At 39.0% G+C, this 20,832-nt stretch overlaps 1 protein-coding gene across 1 annotated transcript in view; it reads left to right on the forward strand.

Moving 5' to 3' along the window:
* The window catches only part of ATRNL1 (attractin like 1), a 998,829-nt gene that overhangs the window by 93,049 nt on the left and 884,948 nt on the right, over positions 1-20,832 (forward strand). The window contains exons 2-5 of the mRNA XM_026651053.2: positions 2,261-2,344; positions 6,621-6,734; positions 13,310-13,438; positions 17,347-17,555. Coding sequence (XP_026506838.1) covers positions 2,261-2,344; positions 6,621-6,734; positions 13,310-13,438; positions 17,347-17,555 — 536 coding nt within the window. The remainder of the gene's footprint in view (positions 1-2,260; positions 2,345-6,620; positions 6,735-13,309; positions 13,439-17,346; positions 17,556-20,832) is intronic.

The raw sequence follows: 20,832 nt of genomic DNA on the forward strand, positions 1-20,832 counted from the left end.
GCAGGCTGTATTGGCAGACTGTTCAAATCTCCTGTAACATGCAGGGTGAGCAGTAAAGTTTACCCACAGTCCACCCTGGACAAAGGGCTGGAGCAGCTGCATTTTGTGAGTGTGTCGGGGGTCTGGGACTTGAGTCTGTTTGCTGCAGTGCGGATGCTAGAGCCCCAGTTTAGAGCTTGGGTTAGAAAGTTCTTAATATAGTGTTAAAAAGAAGTGTAGGTGCTCAAATCTAGGGTTCTTTAACACTGTTCAGCTGACTTGAGTCCCACTAACCTGGGCTTACATTGCAGTGTAGATATATCTTGAAAGGCTGAGAGCTTGGCTGGGAAACAGCCTGTTACTGGCAAGGGGGCAGAGGTAGATGAGACAGGTAGATGATTGGATGTGGCCTGCAAACAGTGTGTTTGTGTGCAGGTCTGAATAAGACAGACAAAAGGATTAAATTCTATCTGGGGGATCTGCTGGCTGGTGCATGATGAGAGAGGTGGCTTGGAGGCGCTCCACCTTCAGACCCCTGAATTAGGGGTTGAATTAGGAACTGTTGGTTCATCTTTTGCTTGTAACTTAAAGCAATCATGCCTAGGGTAATCAGAATATTTGTCAGCTCTAGAAAAACAGCCCCCCGTTATTCATCAAACTCTTGTGAGTGTTCATGGGAAACCACCAGAGGCTAGAACCTGCAGGACCTAGACCTCAGAGTGCCCACAGCACTTGTCTCTAAGCACATTGTACACTCAGCATGCTACCAGTAATCTAGGGAACGGGTTACCACAGTGCTCACAGCGACTCCTTGCCGAGGAGTCAGTTACAAGACTTAATAATTGGCTGCTGGGGCAGGGGAGAATTCTTGCTACAAAGGCAGCTGACTGAGGTATGCTTATTTTTCCCCCACTCTGCCACCCATATTGCCACCCTTTTTTCAGTGGTTCAGTGGTTTTCTGTTTCTCTACATTTATGAAGATAAAAGATAAAAACACCTATTAGCACCTCCTAGGTGCTTTTGAAAGATTTTCAAAATTAAGTAATTATTACAGTTACATCAACCCCACCTCATCACCAATAGCCTGGCAAAAAAGAATAAAAAAATCTCAATCACTACCACCTTGTTAATTCTCTCTTAAAAGGTGGGCATTGCAGTGTGCCTTAAAGATTAACAAATTTCAGACTTGGCAGACTGAGGGAGTGAATTTCAAAGATAAAGGTCCTCACAGATACCTCTCTAGCAGCAACAATCTCCTTTATAGAACAAGGATTCTGTATCTCTGATCTCAACTGCACTTCCAGGTGTTTATAGCCTGAAATTTGGAATAACGGACCTCAGTGATAGGGTGGCAGAGGGGCAGTTAGGAGTTGAGTTCTTGAAGTCAGTTCAAGTTTAAATGTAATTCATTTTCAGTAAAAGTTGTAGACCACTTTTTGCACACGTACATACATGGGCAAATTCAGAGATGATGGTGACATAAGCTAGATCCTTGTGCACTTACACTGCTGGTGAGAGAATTTAGTTGTTTTCCACCCAGTTGTAACCAGCTCAAGACTTCCTCAGATCTACCTATATCCATTCTACTACTACTTTGTAAGGGAATTGCAAGTTACACCTTGTTCTGGCTCAGTGGCATGTAAGATAAGAATGGAAGCATAATAGTTCTAGCAAGAACAATTAATATGTATGTATATGTGTTCTGATCTTTTACTTAATCATCACTTGTAAAATGTTTTTATTTTGTATTTAGTTGACAACTGCCACTCTGAATTTCAACTTTCGTTCTTTCTTCTGTGGTAAACAGAGTAAGACAGAGAGGGTGTAAATGATCAGAGCTCCATTTATTTTAGTGAAACTTTGACAACCTTCCGCAATGATGCTATGGGCTAAATTCAGAGGCAGTGTGTAAGATGACACAAATTAAACCTTTCTTTACACTCTGCTAGACCCACTCTGTGAAGGGCAGTGTAAGTTGTGTGTAATTTTTGCACACCACAGAGCTAGAAGAAGATGCAAGTTAAAGTAGCTTCGAGTAATATTTGAGGCAAAGGAAATAAACTGGTGGTGATATATCACCATCTGCATTTATAATACACTGAAACAAAAGATACAGGATATGAAGCCTCAGATTATTAAACAAATGCAAGCCACCTCCAAGATAAAAGATTCTGATTGTCACCCCATCCAAACATCTGTAATTGGGTGTTGATATTTTTATGCTACTGTGCTTCAAGAAACGTCTTAAGGTTTATTATATTACTGTTTTTTCTCTTTTAGGTTAACAGAACCCTCTGGATATTTAACAGATGGACCAATAAATTATAAATATAAAACGAAATGTACATGGTTAATTGAAGGATAGTAAGTATATATTTTAAATAGATCTAACTGTTTAATGTATGATGTGTTTACTCCAGTGGTTTAGAGAGTTAATTCAGTATATGTTCTGTTTAAAGCACCTGGATGCTAAGCATACAGGTACATTTCTTAAACTTTTTAACAGTGATAATTATTAAAGTTAAAAAGCTAGGGTGGGATTTTCAAAAGTGGTCATAGTTGGGCTAACTTTCTTCCCACTGAAGTCAATGACAAAAGTTAGGCCAACACTCCACGTTTTTGAAAACCCTATAATAATTTTTTATTGTCTGTTTGATTATTAAAACATGTTGTGTGCCCCATATATAGTCACAGAACCCTGTCATCTAGCATGATGTTATTGTTCTCCTCAGTGATGTATCAGGAGTAGCTTAAAGTACAGAAAATATCCAAAGGCCAAACTAATGCCATTTAACTGGAAATATGCCCAGCAGGTGTCAAGGAGCTGAAGGTGAATAGCCTGAATGAATTACTTTGAAGAGTAAAGAAACAGCAGGATCCCTTTGAGCAGTCTTTATATACATGTAATATAACCCCCTAATATTTTGAACATGTATAATACTAGAGGATCTCTTACAAAACATAGCCTTCGTATACAGTGGATTCATTTCCTTTATAGTTATGCTTATAAGGGCATTTCATATGTGGTTAAGTAGCATAGCCTCTGATTTAAGAATCCTGGGTTGAAATCTTCATAATCCCTAGCATTTACCCTCATAATAAAATCACTGAACAATATAGCACCCCTTGCTTCCAGTTGAAAGTTTTTACATAGCACTGTCTCAGCAATATACCATTAGAGTTCAGGACTAAAACTTTATTAGCTATATCATGGAGTCTGAACTTTTTGCATCTCACAATTGTCATGCTGTCTGGAGCAGCTCACGACCGTGAGTGCCTACCTCTGGGCAGACTGTCAGAAAACAGGGCAGATTCCCCAAGCTGGTGGTGTGTTCTATAACTGGATTTCACCAAGCCAGTAATGAATGTGGACTCCTGGATTACTATTACCAGCCTTACCATGGAGTCACAAACAGTCCCTTTAGACTCTCCAGTCTATCTTGCCATCCAGGCAAACTGGACTTTTGGGATAAATTGGTTACTTACATCAAAAATCACATCACATTTGGGTTGCTTCCAGTCCCAAGGAACCAGTAACTTACCCCAGATCAATTGGTACTCTAGATCTTACACCAAATTCTAGCCAGTTCCGTAGTAAAGTAGCTGAAGGTTTATTAGCTAAGAAAAGGAAGCCTGAGAGTTATTGAGAAGTTAAAGCAGATAAAATATATTCACAGATGAGTCACAATTTGTAATTCCAAATGGTGGCAGTGACATCATAAACTGCCATTTTCCCAAAAGTCTTTTCAGGGTACCCAGATTGTCTCTGGGGATCTTTGCATTTAGTAGTGCACTTCCCTATAAAAGTCAAAACAATCGAGAGATCCTGTATCTTTCCTTGAATGCATATTTATAGCTTCTTCTCACAGAAAATAAGCTGACAGTGTCACTATCCACCTGGGCTTTTTCTTTGATGGAAAGTGAGGAATGCATTTTGAGTCTTTGACCTCTGATTATCACACACAATGACCACTTGCTTTGAAATTAGCACTTCAACGGAAAAGTTTTTTATTTGCATTCCACAAGGCTTCTTTCTCGTTTGATGCGTTATTTAATGATAGGGGTATATACAATGTAAATGTTTACTACTACATTATAACAGGATACAGATAAGTGAAAACAATGCATTTAACATCCCAATAGTTTATATGAAGTTTAAACACCAAATACACTCTCATACATTGAACAATCACTATGATCTATACCAATACACAAGTGAATTGGCCTAGTCTGCCACTGTCACAGCAAGATTTCAAGTATCAGCCAGTGCATGAATGTCAGTTGTCACCAGAATATGTACAAACACTGCATGCATTCAGAACAGTTTAGTGGTCACAAATATTCCTATGCTATGTTCTATTTGAGAGTTTCAATCCTGTAACAAGTGTTGCTTTCATAAATATTTGTTTAAAAAAAGGCCTTTTTCTCTGAGACAAGATCTGTGGTGGTTTTGTATATTTTACAATACTTTGTTTTGACTTCATTTGTGAAAGGCATAGATGCTGTTATAATTATTTTGAGACCGTCTTAAAGTTACCGTTTTCGAAGATAGCTTTTTTTCCTTTCTACATTTGATTTTCCCCAAACAAGACTGTGCCTAGTTCTTATGTTATCCATTGGTCGCTGTGTGTTATGCACTGTCAACTGTGCCTGAGCCACAGGGGATATGGATCTATTACAGCTCTCAGTTTTAGATAATGGCTCTTTAATTCAAGCTCTGTAGAATTGTGCTTTGGTGCAGTCGCAGAAACAGTGAGACATGCACACTATAGTGTGGTTAAATGTGGAGGCCTCAACTTTATTTAAACTATTAACAGGAAACCCTATCTCCATCCAAGTATCTAGCAGGGCTGTGCCAATGTGGAGTTCAACCAGGCACCATTGACCCCTGTGCATCCGTATGAGGGTGATGCACCCTCTAAAACAGTATTTCTCAAACTGGGGCCTCTGCTTGTGTAGGGAAAGCCTCTTGTTTACCTGCCCCGTCCGCAGGTCCGGCCGATCGCGGCTCCCACTGGCCGCGGTTCGCTGCTCCAGGCCAATGGAAGCTGCTGGAAGCGGCGCAGGCCGAGGGACGTACTGGCCACTGCTTCCAGCAGCTCCCATTGGCCTGCAGCGGCGAACCGCGGCCAGGGGAGCCGCGATCGGCCGGACCTGTGGACGGGGAAGGTAAACAAACCGGCCAGGCCCGCCAGGGGCTTTCCCTACACAAGCGGAGGCCCCAGTTTGAGAAACACTGCTCTAAAATCTCAGCCCTGCCCATGTACCCTGGCTAGAAGCCAGACTTTGAACCCTCCTTCACACAGGAGGTAGGAGAGATGAAATATGGAAAACCACATGCTGTACAAGACATGGAGGCCTACTCCTTCACCATGCAATGGCATGCTTGAGTCCAATGCTCTAGCAACCCATTGGGTTACATAGACCTCACATCAGATCCTTTATTAACCCACCATCTTCTTTGGAACCTGACAGACTCCCAAAACAGACCTCTGGGATGCCGCGTGGAAAGTGAAATAACCCATACAACAGTTTGCCAATATTGCCAAACAAAAGATTAGTGATCAGACTAGCCCCTGGCATCATAAAAAATAGAGCATTCTAGATAAGAGGGGCTGAAAAAGAGAGCCCAACAGCTACTTGTCTCAGCCACCCACCTCCCTTTCCTACTCTGGCGGGGAAGAGCTAATCAGCTGGCTCATCACAACACCCCTGTCCACTGGCAGCAGGAGTGGGTGAAACAAAATCCAGTGCCCAGATGCAATGTGAGATGAGCGCACTCCCCTGCCTCAGCCTGCAGCATGGGGAAAGCCTGTGAATAGGCTGAGGGGGAAAAGAAAGCAGCACCTTCCCCCTTTCCCATACACACATGCTGCAGGCCATCAGGATGGGAGAGGGAACAGGATGAGCACATTTAGCATTGACCTAGCTGCTGTTGGTTGAGACCCCCATTCAGTCCTGCACACTCCAGAGGCTGTCTTAATTGCTTCTGGCATCATCAAAGGCACATCCTGGCTAGCGAGGTGAGCATTTAGCTCTGGAGGTTTCTGGTTCTATTTCTGGTGCATTGGCCAAGATGGAGGTGGGCTCACTTAGTCCCATGATAAATCCTGTTGAAGTCCCAGATGCTGCATTGTATTCCCTTTGAAGTCACCACACATTCCTGCGTTTTATATTGGAAGGTGTAGTATTGTTAGTAGTCACTCAACAATCTTTAGTATTGACATTTTAATATAAAATTAATTTAAATTTTGTATTAGTACAAAGTTTTGAAAACTTTTTATCAAAGCCTAAATTTAAACATTGACAGTAGCCCTTTTCAAAACTTTATGGTAGTAATATCCATGGGTAATTTTAATAATTATTAGCCTTGAATTGTAAGCATGACTTTTAAAATACTTTAAGATAAAAAAATTAAATAATTGGCTGGTTTAAATCTGGTTTTATACCAACTTTTATCTGCACAAGTTATGATTAGCACTTAAGAAGAATGTTTGTATTTAATAATGTAATATTAGGATGCTATGGTTAATTTTACTATACTCTACAAGTTATTTTTATTATGTAATTGTATTATCAGTCTATGCTTCTGCTAAACAATATATCACTGTAATATGCTCTTATTGTTTTCTTCTTTCAGTCCTAATGCAATATTAAGATTAAGATTTAATCATTTTGCCACAGAATGTAGTTGGGACCATATGTATGTTTATGATGGAGATTCAGTATATGCACCTTTAATAGCTGTATTTAGGTGAGTATTTTTATTTAATAGTTCTTTAGTACTAGTATTAGTATAAAATATTATTAATGTGAGGAAAAAGTAGCACTAGAGGTTTTAATTTGCTATTGGTAGTTTGCTCTCTCTCTCATTAATATTAGTGGGAAATATACACTGATGGTAGAATAAGTTGCCAAATGGAAATACAACATAGAACTTTTGCCTTTGCGTAAGACAAAATTCCTTTCCTGTCTTATGTTCAATGCTGACATTGCACTGGAACATTAATGCTAATATGAGTGCCATCCTAGAGAGAGTGAGTTTCCAGTAGATTCCTGATATCAACTGAGGGTGGTTTTTTTTTTTTTTTTAATGGAAGTGGGAGACTGGCCAACAAAGGAGAGGGGAAATTGCTTAATATAGTTAAAGGAAAATCATAGAATTTATGACTTATGCAACAAAGACATTGTACTGCTTATAAGACATGAAGGATATCCATTAAGCCCATTACAGATAGACCACTGAAGCCATCTATTGAGGGATATCGGTGTGGAGGCAGTCCCAATTACCAGTTATACAAGGTCTTTTCTTTGTCTATCACAATGGAAAGTATTGTGACTAAAAATAAAAAATATGTCTGGGTAGTACTTAACAGCCTGGCCTTTGAGATATCAAAGCTCAAAAGTATCCTCAAACTTGTTAACAGCAGAAATCACAAAAGGGCTTGATTGCTCTATTGTTATCATTAGATAATATGAATAATTATAATTGGATCATGTCTGAGTTAGATATTTATAGGGTGCCAATTACTATACTGTCTAGGCTGCGGTAGGCAATTTGCAGGCCAGAGCAAACAGTAATGGACTAAAAAGTTCTGATATATGTCAGTGCTTCAGAAGCTTTTTCCTCAGAGTCCTGTAGTAATATGTAGAAAATAATTTAAAGAGAATCCGCTCATGGAAAGGAAAGTGAGTACATAAAAGTTTAGATGTCTATAGTCATGGTCCATGGCCCATCGCATCTTGTTATATCTGCTTTCCACGACAATATCTTTCACACCGCTGCATTCTCTGATCATTTCATTTGGGATGCGATCCAGAAGGGAAATTCCCAACATAGCTTGTTCCATTGCCCTTTCAGCTACCATCAGCCACTGCTCTTCTCTCTTCGTCAGTGCCCACTTTTCACTGCCATACAGCATGGCTGGCAGCACTGTTGAATTGAAGATATTTGTACTTGTCGATTTTTCCTCTGAGGACATCCTTGATGGAATTAAATGCACACCATCCTGTCCGAATCCTTTGCGAGAGTTCTCCGTTCAGATCTTGGCGCATATTAACTTCTTGGCCCGAATATATGTACTGTTTCACTTCTTCGATTTCTTCTCCTGTTACTGTTGTTTGGGCTTTTCGTAAGAGGTCTGATCGCATATATTTTGTTTTGCAGCGGTTCATTTTCAGGCCGACCTGAATACTTTTCTTGACGAGTGTTCATAGCATGTTCTGCAGTTGGTTGGTGCTTTCAGCAATTAGTATGATGTCGTCCGCTAGTCTGAGATGAGATAATCGTTCTCCGTTTATGTTAACACCACTCCTCCAATTGATATTGTTCATAACCATTTCGAGGCAGGGGGTGAATAGTTTCAGTGAAATCGTATCTCCTTGCTTTATGCCTTTCTCGATCGGGATGCGGAGGGGCGTTTCGAGGAGAGTAATGTCTATTGTACATCCAGTATTCGCTTCCTTCAACAAACTGATGTACTGCGTGTTAATGCCCTGCTCTGTGAGCGCCTTTAATATTGCGTTAAAGCCGATGCTATCGAAGGCCTTTTCATAGTCGACGAAAGCAATGCACAGTGGGAGTTTGTATTCCCTTGCTCTTTCTAGGAGCTGGCTAAGGGTAAATATATGGGTGATTGTGCTAAAATTTCTTCGAAACCCTGCCTGCTCTCTTGGCTGTTGTTTGTCCAGACTTTTTATTCATCTCTCTCCTTCAGTACCCGATAGGATTCCCAACTTTCCTTCCCTCTCAATGCAGACCAGGAATAATGCTCCTGAAGGACATCCTTCCAGCTTGATGGTATTTTTCCTTCTTCAAGATATCGACTGAATCTTAAAGCGAGTGCTTTCCAAAGTTTTTCGCCTCCTGCAGAAATAATTTCTGATGTTATTCCATCTTTGCCTGGAGCTTTTCCCTTCTTCATCTGGTGCGGTGCGTTTCGGACTTTGCTGACGATTACTGGAGGGATGCGTTCTTCTGACTCTTGGAGCGTTGGGAGAAGGACATTAATTCTTGATTTGAACAGTTCTGTATAGAAGTCCTTGCACACCTCCTCCATCCCTGCTCTGTTGATTGCTCTCTCTCCATCCTTGTTCTTCAATTCTGTTACGCTCAATCTATACTGCGTCAATTCCCACTTGCATGACTTGAGGCTCTTGCATAATTCAGATGTTTTGAGGAGCTTTTCTTTCCGGAAGTTCTCAAAGTCATCCTTCAGTTTTCGCCGTATAAGCTTACACAGAATGGAGTACTGAAGTTTGTTATCCAAGCTCCTTTTCATGTTTCTCCGCTTCTCCAACAAGCTTTTCATTTCATTCAAGATTCTTCCCTTCGCCTTCTTCAGCTTTTCAATTTCAGCTGCTTTTATGCAACGTCTCAGCTTGTCAGCAAAGATGCTATAGTCCTCATCACACTTTTCCATCTGGCTCCAGTCAAACCCAGAAATTGCTTTCTTCAGCAAGCTTCATCGAATGTCTTCAGCCACTGTTTCCTGTTTGCCATCTGTAACGCCTACTTTTCCACCGCTTCGTCGAAAATCAACTTCACTCTAAGCAGGCGATGGTCACTGTCAGTGCTGAAAGGCTGCACCACAGAGATGTCTTGAACGATGCGCCTTTTATTGACTAAAATATAGTCGATTTCATTCTTGCTCTTCACGTTTGGAGCGATCCACGCCCACCTTCTTGCGGTCTTCTTTTTGTACCAGGTGTTTGCCACGTACAGTTCTTTGATTTCTGCCATCGCTACCAGCCTTTCTCCTCTTTCATTTCTTTCGCCACTGCCGTATCTCCCTATAAACTTTTCACCAGCTTTCCCCTGCCCCACCTTGGCGTTAAAATCTCCCATCGTGACAGTGTAAGTGGACTTTTGCACGAGGGCTCTTTCGAGCTCTCGGTAGAATTCTTCCACTTCTTTGTTCTCACTTGCACTTGTGGGACCATAGGCCTGGATGACCTTGAGGGTAGCTTTTGACTCCATCTGAAGATGCAACACACCAATACGTGATGATATTAGCTGGCATGATATAACTTTCAAAGACCAATCCTTACTGACAATAAATCTGACTCCTGCAACATTTCTAGCACCATCTTCCTTTTCAAGCCTCACAGCGCTTCCATCCTTCCAGTTGACTTCCAACTCCTTCTTTCATCGGGTTTCGCTGACACCAAGGATATCACATCTTATCCTTTTCTCCTCCTCCATCAGATGGTTTAACGTTTCTTCCCTCACCAGCGATCTACAGTTGTAAGTACACACAGCGAGGGTTGTCCTTTTCCATGTTGGCCTAGCACCTCACATTTTTAGCAGCCTCTCGTCACTCAATTTCCGCTCTGCCACCGTAGAACGGTTCGATGATGTGCAGGGAACTAAATCCCATTTACTCGTGTTGTTTTAGCTGTTAACTTCAAGCCATCCCACTGGCTAGGCGGGTAGGCATGTGTACCTCCTCAAGCTTAGCTAGCCTTCAACCTCTATGGAGAAGGAAAACGCTCTTTCTGAGAGAGCAATCCCCCTCCCTGGATTGGATAGTCTGACACCTTTGTAGCATGGTTAGACCTACCAGGGTATACTCCCCACTACCATAACTGTCAGACGGCCAGGGCCACCGCTGCGCCACGATGAGGCGTTGAGGTAGGATTTTGCAGTGGTTTTATTGGAATACTGCAGCAAAAATATTTAGTTCTTATTTAGTTAGCTGGAATATGGTCGATATGAAATAGAATTCCAGTTTGTTTTGCGTTCTGCTAATCATATTGTCCACAGTAGAATTAGATGTCTGACTTTTCCAAACCTGAAATTAAGCAGATGCTTTTCAGTATAAAAGAGCGTCTTTTTTTTAGTAGAGTATATAAAAAAAATCCCCTTTTTACTACAAGAAACACACCTATAAATTTCAAAGCAATAAGATTCCATTTACTGTGCCACAAAAGCAAATATGCATTTTTTTCAAATTTATGTCTTAATAAAATATCACCCCAGGAAATGTAGCATTTTCAACAGTAGTATCAAAACCAGGATCACAGTGTAAAGGAGCCCGATGCAGTAACAAAATTGCCTATCTGAAAGATTGTACAGGACCCATTCTTCTGTTGCAAAATGTTGCTGCATAACTCTAAGTGATTATGCTTGTTGTATTAGCTTTTTCGCATTTGGCATCATTTTACACTACCGTTCTGAAATAACCATGTATCTAGCAAGTAACGAATTTGACATAATACTGTATTATGAGTCTAATGATTTGCCTTGCAAATAACAATAGAAGTTACCAACTGAAATAAAGAATAGGTCGCTCTCCCAAAACCTCTAAATTAACAATTAATTATTGTGTGAGATACTGAAAACAGATGTTTAAGCTTAACTCTTCTTAAATTTCTGATTTTTCCTCATTTTTAGGGTATATTCAAAGAAATTCTTATTTATTAGTTCCTACCCATCCGTAAACTCTTGGGGAAACATTCCATAAAAAATTACCATGTCACTTACATTTTGTGGCCCTGTGTCTCCATGATTGGGCCACAGAATTTCTTTCGTAATTTTAGGACTGTCTCCACCCATTGACTGTACTGTTAGATCTCTAGGATAGATATTCAAATATGTCTAATATCCCATGTATAGACATGGAGTGGGTGAAATCCTGGCCCTGTTGAAGTCAATTGGAGTTTTGGCATTGACTTCAGTGGAGTCAGGATTTCTCCTAAAATATCTAAAATGAATAGGTGTAAGATCCACAGTCTCCTTGTAGCAGGAATGTTATTCTATTTTGCATCTTGTAAAGTGTTGCTCATGTTGGTGTTAAATAAACAAATAGTTTTTACAGCACCAATGGACCTCATTCTTAGCAGAACATAGCTTGCCTATTCGTTCACCTGATGAAACCATCCCAGGCTCCTGCCCAACTCTGACAATCATCTCAGCTCCCTGCTTCCTCCTTTCCTGATCCCTCCTAGTTATCTGCTTGCTGCTAGTTTTCCTTCTAGTCTCCCAAGTTTCTGTGCTCTACACAAGTTGTTGGATGTCCTTCAGGAGCATGATTCCTGGTCTGCATTGAGAGGGAAGGAAAGTTGGGAATCCTATCGGATACTGAAGGAGAGAGATGAATAAAAAGTTTACATGTATTTGAATTTTGGGTTGCTTGGTTATTGGTTTATTCCTCCTTTTTAATATCCTTTCCCCCGGTTTTTCTGTATGCGACTAAAATATTTAATATTTTTTAACAGTTTGCTTGCTCTTTGTAGTCTTTAATATCTAAAAGCTCCTAGTGGATTTTCTGTTTTTTAGGGTTTTTTGTTTCCCACTTTTTCTGGTTACACATTATTATATTATATATTCAAGAAAAAGAATGAGGAGTACTTGTGGCACCTTAGAGACTAACGAATTTATGTGAGCATAAGCTTTTGTGGGCTAAAACCCACTTCCTACTGTATTTTCCACTGCATGCATCCGATGAAGATATATATACACAGAGAACATGAAAAAATGGGTGTTGCCATACCATTTTTTCATGTTCTCTGTGTGTATATATATCTTCCTACTGTATTTTCCACTGCATGCATCGATGAAGTGGGTTTTAGTCCACAAAAGCTTATGCTCAAATAAATTTGTTAGTCTTTAAGGTGCCACAAGTACTCCTCGTTCTTTTTGCTGATACAGGCTACCACTCTGAAACCTATATTATATATTGTATATTGTACATTATATATTTAAAATTTCCTTTTGAGTTTTCCTTAGCTTAAAATTTATTTTAAATTTGCTGTGTGGTTATCCACTGTTTTATGTACAGTATGTTTTTTCTTTGCTTCAAAGCAGTTATGTATTGATTCAGTTTCTCTTTTTAAAGTTTTTAATCCAAAATTTATTTTACTTTCCTGTGGAAATTACATTTTCCCATAGAATTTAGTTAAATATCATACTTTTTGCATGTGAACTAATTATTCTAGTAACAAAGGGGGAGACTTTCAAATGTCTTTTAGGTGCCCAGATGTGTCAAAGTCAATGAGAGTGGAGCATCTAAATGCCATTTGTATCATTGAAAAAATCTTTCCCAATGTGGTCTTTAATAATTAGCTTCCAACATTTTAATGGCAATGCATGTGCATAGATAGCAAACTTATGTGGAATTTTGTATTGTTACAAAAAACAATTGGGAAACCCTGTCTCTCTCAAGGTGTAGAAGTGTTCATGGGTTTGAGCCCTGCCTTATTCAATATAATTTAAATAGGCTCCATAAGATTTCCAAATTGTGTTGGATATATGATTAATGATGAATCATAATTTTTATTTTATTATTACCATTAGTAAGAATCCTTTATTTAATCTCTCTTTTCCAGTGGTCTAATAGTCCCTGAGGTGCGGGGAAATGAAACTGTTCCTGAAGTAGTTACTACATCTGGCTATGTGTTGCTACACTTTTTTAGTGATGCTGCTTATAACCTAACTGGATTTAACATATTTTACTCGTAAGTATTTGTTTTTTAAAATAATTAAGTTATTTTATGAATTAGGGCTATAGTGTTTTTCAGGAGAATTACATACTTGTAGACTATATTTGTCTTTTGATTGGGTTAAAAATATTAATGATGTCAGGAAATTATTCACACTGATAAGTCTTTCATTCCAGGACGTCCAGAAGGTTTTTATGGGTTGAGAGTGAATGATAGAAGTTTTTAAAAGGAGTAAAACAAGGTGAAACATATTTCTGCATAGAATGCCCCAAACCCTTGTCAGTGGGGACACTTAGGGTCAGATTCTGACCTTTGCTCATGTTGAAGAGCACTTTACTATGAGTAGTTGGAGTCAGTGGGACAGGTTGTGCAAGTAAGGGGCTCACAATTTGCACGTCGATTCTCCGGTAAGTCTAGACAAGCCCTTAGCTTTTCCTGGATAAGCTAAATATGTTGAGAGTCTTATGTCTCTTAATGTACGTCATGTTTTCAAGATGTAGAATCATTCTTGTGGTTCTTTGTGAATCATTTACATTTTTTCAATTCCTCTTTGAAATGTGGACACCAGAATTGGACACAGTGTTCCAGTCATAGTCTCACCAATGCCATATGCCTCGGAAGTATCACTTTTCTACTCTCTCAATATTTCCTGTTTTTTTCCATCCAGTGATCGCTGTCCTCTAAGCCCCAACATTGCTGGACTAGATCTGAGGTCCTTTGAGTCAAATACCCAGTCTCTGACAGTGGCCAGTACAGGTGCAAGAACCTCACAATAAGTATTTGTGGGATAATCTTCCTCCCATATTAGGTCTCATCCTGATCCTAATAGTTAGAGGTTCGTTTAAGCCTTGAACCAGAACATTTAATACCCCTCCCAGTATGTTGTTGTTAATGATAATAACTAGATATTCTGGTTATCTAATGTTCAATCCCTTTTTTAAATTTTAAATTCTTTGACTTAACAATTTCTGTGGCTATGAGTTCCACAGTGTAATTGTATGTTGCGTGAAAGAATATTTCCTTTCATCAGTTTTTAATTTGCTAATTTTTAATTTTATTGAATGTCCTGTTCTTGTTTTATGAGGCAGGGAGAATAGACACTCCTGGTCGATCTTCTCAATAGCTTTCATTATTTTATATATTTTTATCATGTTCTCTCTTATTCATCTCCTTTGTAAATTAAATAATCCCACTCTTTTCAAACTCTCTTCATATGAGAGTTTTTCCATACGCTTGATCATTGTTGTTGCCCTTCTCTGAACCCTGTCTAATTCTGCCATATGCTTCTTGAGATGGTGGGATTAGTGCTGCACACAATATTTTAGAAGAGGCCTCACAATTAACTTATATAATGACACTATAATATTGTCTGTGTTGCACTTTATTCTGTTCCTTATACATCCTAGCATCTTGTTTGCTTTTTTGATCCCAGCTACACATTGAGCAGAGGTCTTCACTGAATTATCTACTAGGAGATTGCTCAGATTCTCACAGAGGATAGGTCCATCAATGGCTATTAGCCAGGATGGACAGGGATGCAAAACCATGCTCTGAAGTGTCCCTAGCCTCTGTTTGCCAGAAGCTGGGAATGAGCGACTGGGGATGGATCATCTGTTCTGTTCATTCCCTCTGAAGCACCTGGCATTGGAACTGTTGGAAGACAGGATACTGGGCTAGATGGACCATTGGTCTGACCCAGTACGACCATTCTTGCATTCTTATGTTCTCCTGTAATTTACAGTAGTTTTCCTTATGTTGCTTTTACTACATGAGGGAGTTATCCAGTGTTTGAGAATCCTTTGACCGTGTGATGTTGTATATGCAGTTAGACTATAATATAAAGAAGTCTTGAAAGATATTCTTCCTTTTTTGGCATGTGTGATTGCAGTTTTGTCACACAGAATAATCTACTTACTCCTTTCAGGTGACAGCAAGAAAATATAACCATCTAAACAATTTATCGTTGTTGTAATTGTTTTCCCCAGTTGTTCCCAAAGTTCTGGGAACCTGTCTGCTTATCTTGGAAGTCAATGACAATATGACATAGCATTCTTAACTACGGTGTGTTCAGTATTCTTTTATAGCTCAAAAACACTAATGCATGCTATTAAATTATTATGTTGGAAGAGTCATAAATAACTGAAAAGTTGCCATCTATCCTTCAGTGTATATGCAAAGGGAAATTAATGAATCCTTACCTACTTCCTCTGCCCTCCTGTTACTGATTTTATAGTAAAGAAGTCTCAAACTTAAGCTTTTCACTAGCCAGCTTTCATTGCTATGCTTACGGAGAAGATATGATTACTATTCTTTCTATTTCTCAGAGAGACTCCTTCAATACTTATTTAGGAGTAAATTAAGTCTTATATATATTTCAGGTTTACCAAAACTTCTGCTGCTTTGTCTCTTTCTTCTTGCACTATTTCGATAAGCTCTTCTTCAGGGACCTGGACAGATAGTCCTCTCATCTCCCACCTTCAGATGGATTCTTCCTCTGCCCTTTGCTCTGTTTCTGCATTGAATTTTTTTTTTAAACAACTTAATTTTGCTGCTTGCCATCACTCTCCTATGAACTCTCAAGTTCTAGACATGATGATAGGCTACCCCACACCAGGTGCTTGTTCTATGCCTTCCAGGTAATCTTCCTCAAGTGGGAGAATAGAGAAATAACGTTGTTGGTACTGAGCCATCTAAAGAAGATAAAGGAAGCAGCCTGGTTATTTAGTCACTGTATTGGGCCTGGCAATACACAATGAGCAGGACTTTCTGCTTTCAGAGTCACCACACAGCAAGGAGACGAAAGGCACCTTCTGTTCCAGATCTTTTTCTTCCTTCTGAATGCCACATCAGTGCGGTCAATCTGGCCCTTTTCACTAGCACTAATTAAACTTTAAAACCCTTAATTTTGGAAGGATGGGAGGGCGGGAGGAAAGCTATTTTGCTTTAATTTGTTGCTCAGCACAGGTACATTCAATTATAAATATTTTATAACAGGGGCTTTGTATCATGGCTTTACGGTTCTGAGAAAAAAAATAAGAAACTATATTAAAGCATATGAAAAAGCCATCCTGGCAGACGTGATGGAAACACTTTATACTGTTAACAAAATAAATATAGGGAAGATCCAAAACTGAGTTAAAGCACACAGCAAATTACAGAAACAGAGGCTTCCACACACCACAGGGTTAACTTTATTGGAAGGATAATATAAAACCAGGGCCGGCTCCAGGCACCAGCGCAGGAAGCAGGTTCTTGGGGCAGCCAATGTAAAGGAGTGGCAGTCTGGGTCTTCAGCGGCAATTCGGCGGCGGGTCCTTCACTCCCTCTCGGAGGGAAGGACCGGCTGCCGAATTGCCGCCGAAGAATTAAGTGGCGTGGTAGAGCTGCCGCCGAAGTGCTACCGATCGTGGCTCTATCTTTTTTTTTTTTTTTTTTTTTTTCCCCTTCGCCGCCTGGGGCGGCAAAAAAGCTGGAGCCGCCCCTGTATAAAACAACTTCTGTTACCCTCCACTGGTTATTAAAAGGTAACATTAGTTTTATTTAGAATATAAAGACCCGGTTAAACAATGTCTAAAGAATTTTAGCCTTTGTGTTTTTCCTTCTTTCATGGATCTTTGTGAAGTTTAGATTCAGTTCTTGGTGCAGAGCCAATCCTGTATAGTGCAGCACAAGGAGGCCTCTGTTCTGATTCTGTCACTGACTGTGTGGAAGCCGAGTGAGTAATTTAACCTTAGTGCATCTCAGATCCCCTGTCTGTAAAATGGTGATTATATTTACTACATTTGTATCAGTGATTGGAGATTTTCAAATAAAAGGAGCTGTATACTGCAAATGCAAATTATGATTGTAATGTGTCGTATGAAAAACTCTACCCAGCTCTCTCGTTTCTTGGTTGCCTTATTTTATATATTTATTTTTTACAGCATTAATTCCTGTCCTAACAATTGCTCAGGGCATGGGAAGTGTACAACTAGTGTTTCCATTCCAAGCCAAGTGTACTGTGAGTGTGACAAGTATTGGAAAGGCGAAGCCTGTGATATTCCATACTGTAAAGCTAACTGTGGGAGCCCAGATCATGGCTACTGTGATCTGACAGGCGAGAAGCTGTGTGTGTGCAATGATAGCTGGCAAGGTAAGTTATTAATATATATATATATATGTCTTAGAATCAAATCTATGTGAAAGAAGAGCCCTCATTTATGTATCTTATCTGCTATGCAAATATAAATCTTTAAAACGTAAATGTAATCAGTTCATTTAAAAAATACACTTTCCAAATGAGCTCAAGAATTGTATCTGGATCTAAATGTACTTTGGGAACCTGGTTTATTTTAATGAAATCAAAGGCAGGTAATTTTAACTGAAGTTTACTATTTGACTTATAAGTGAGTCTATCATAAAATCAGAGATGATTGGACTGAAAAGACCTTCTGGATCATCTAGTCTAACCTTCTGCATGAAGCAGCATTCTCCTCTTTGTATTAGTGAGTGTAACGCCGACCACCTTGGATGTCATCGGCAGGGATCAAACCTGTGCTCTCTTGAGCCAAATGCACAAGCTTCTACTACATGAGCTGACACAAAGACATGTCTCTTAGCCAAGACTATAGCAGGCTCATCAATCTCTAGCTGGCCTAGTCACCACCAGAGGGGGACAGAGTGCCTGTCTGAGCAGACAGGTTACATAAGTATAAATAATAATGAGTCCCTCCAAATTTTTGAATATATTAGGCATCTTTAAAGACAGCTATCTCCTTAGCCTAATTTCCCTTTTTGTTTATAATTTTTTTATTCCTTATGGATCCTATGTTTTTTCCCTTTCTTAATTATCCTTTTCCCATTCAAAGTCAGTGTTTTACATTTCAAGTACATAATTCACTTATGAAAATGGGATGTAGGCTCCTAAGACATCTAGATAGTTTTGAAAATTTTACCTTTAGTCTAAAGGCCTCTTAACAATCCTAGCAGGATTAGCTTCTTTCTTGTTTATATTTCTGTTTTTCCTCTTGAAAAGGCATGGTTAAAATTACTCCATATAACAGATTTGGTCCTGCATATAGTGGTGGTCATTGTTTGTTACTTGAGTGACACAAATAATTTACTAATTTTTACTCCTGTTAGCACTCAGCCAATACACCAAAGAGAGAATGAGATGTGTTAAATTTTTTGTGAATAATATACAGTACTGTTTTGTAAATGTCAATCAATACTGCCCTGTAAATCTATTTAAGGCAATAGAGTGGCATTGGGATCATCCAGTGCATGCTCTGAAGACATGGTTGGTTGGCACAGATGTTACTGAGGCCTGTAGAACCTTTTATTATTGGTAATGATGCATATGAAAGGAAGCACCCAGGTTCATTGTTGTGTAGTCCAAGTGAAATTGCAGAACTGGGAGTTAGAAAATCACTAGTTTACTTGTGCACTTAGTATATGTGATACTGAATCACTGACAGACAATGAACATGAAACAGAAAATTGCCAGTTCAGCAAAATCACTTTTCCGGGTAGATCCACTCTTTAAGAGAAGACTGACTATGCTGTATGGCACCTTTTCCAGCAGAAGGAAATCATAAATCTAAAATCCTAACTCCATTTTCTTAGCATATTCTCTTCATCTAACAGTCATCTCGCTAAACCATTCATTCTTGCAATAGGTAGGCTAACAGACGATAATTTGTTCAATGATTAATTTTTTCTCAAAGTCCTTGAAGTCTTTGATGAATTTTTCTCTTTGTTCTGTATGTTCCCATTGTTCTAATGTGGATGATGAGTGGGTTTTCTTTAATGCCCTTCACAATTCTTTCTGCCATTCCTTCAGCCTGGTGATATTTGAAAGCACTATATTTTGTTTCATCATTTCTTACTTCTAAATGCTCTTTTCTACAATTCATAAACTTTTTCAGTACCTTCTAACTAAGTTGGCATCTGTAAAAGCTGTCTGATGTCTTACCATTCCTGCTGCTTTACCAAGTACTTTAAATACTTGGTAATTTCCTGAAAACTTGTAAAGGTATTGCTTTATCCATTGTAAATCCGTACATTCTATCCTTCTTAGAAATAACTTCCTGTTATCTCTTGCTTGCACATCCTGTTTTGTTTAGTTTGTTCAATCCATATGCACATGGGAGTTATTCTGTTGACTATATTATCTGGATCAAGTTGTCAATTTATTACAAAAATCTTTCCCTCGTTCAGACAAAAAGAACATGCAATATTATACGTGTATGGTATTTTTTTTGACTATGGTGACATCTTGTGGATACTGTGGAAGAAGCGTCTTGTTGAAGAACCTTTCATGTGCATTGATAATACTTCCCTACATCATAGGAGTGTTGTGAGGATAAACACATTAAAGATTGTGACACATGTTGAGATCTACCAATGAAAGGTGCTATGTAAGAGTTAGGTGTTATATTAGGTATTAGAATAGTAAAGATAAGGACTATGAGGAAAGAGAAGAGAGTACTCATTGGAACAGAATACAGTAATTGTTTTTAAAGCCTCTTCTAAGCATGGGTCTGATAGATCAGAAAAGCTATTTTCCTTAATTTGGTTTTATATGAGATTGGAAGCCATGCATTTTGCTGAACAAGGAACTAATGATGTAAATGTTTTTCAAATCAGCTGCTGCTCATAAAATTATAGAATTGTGCCCTGGCAGTTGAATTAAATGTTTATGGTCTGAAAACTCTATTTAAATTATTTGACATCTGTTTATTTTTAACGGAAGATATGTATTTTCTTTACTGTAGTAGAGACAGTTTGTATTAATAATACAAAAGACAGAAAACCCAACAGTCCCTTACAGCAGCCAGTGTAAAGGGAGACTAAAAGGTCACGGAAGAAAAACCCATTATAATGGAGTTCCATAGTCATCATAGAGAAAATGTAATGGGTCTATGCTGTTTCCTTCCTGATCCTTGTTGCAGGTATTCTAATTCTAACCTATAATTATACCTAATTGGGATTGCCTAGGGAAAGGCGTTAGACTGGAGCACACTTCACTTCACCTAGCCTGTGCTGGCACTACAGCTCATAGAAGGCTGTTACAAGTCAGAGCCATTTTGAACAGATGTCTTTACTCTTAAGTTGCACTGGGGACTGGGCCTAGAATTAGGGAGGCACAAATCTGTCTTAAAACCACCTACTCCCTGTCCTTTCCTGTATCTAGCACAGGAACTGAAGAACTGAGATAATCTGGCTTAGGCAACAGTATTGACTATTACATTATTGGAACCACTTTAAGGAGTTTAGATTTTTAATAAGATAACTTAATAGGATGCTCTTATGAAAGATATCCCCAGTGGCTAAAGAACTGTATTGTACTTGATACATTTTATTATTGGAAAATCTAATAAAATTTGAGAAACATAATTAAGAAACTCACTAGCAGTAAATGGTCTAAT

Source organism: Terrapene carolina, unplaced genomic scaffold (assembly GCF_002925995.2).
Source record: "Terrapene carolina triunguis isolate 2854851 unplaced genomic scaffold, T_m_triunguis-2.0 Scaffold95, whole genome shotgun sequence".
In the NCBI taxonomy this organism is placed as follows: domain Eukaryota; kingdom Metazoa; phylum Chordata; order Testudines; family Emydidae; genus Terrapene; species Terrapene triunguis.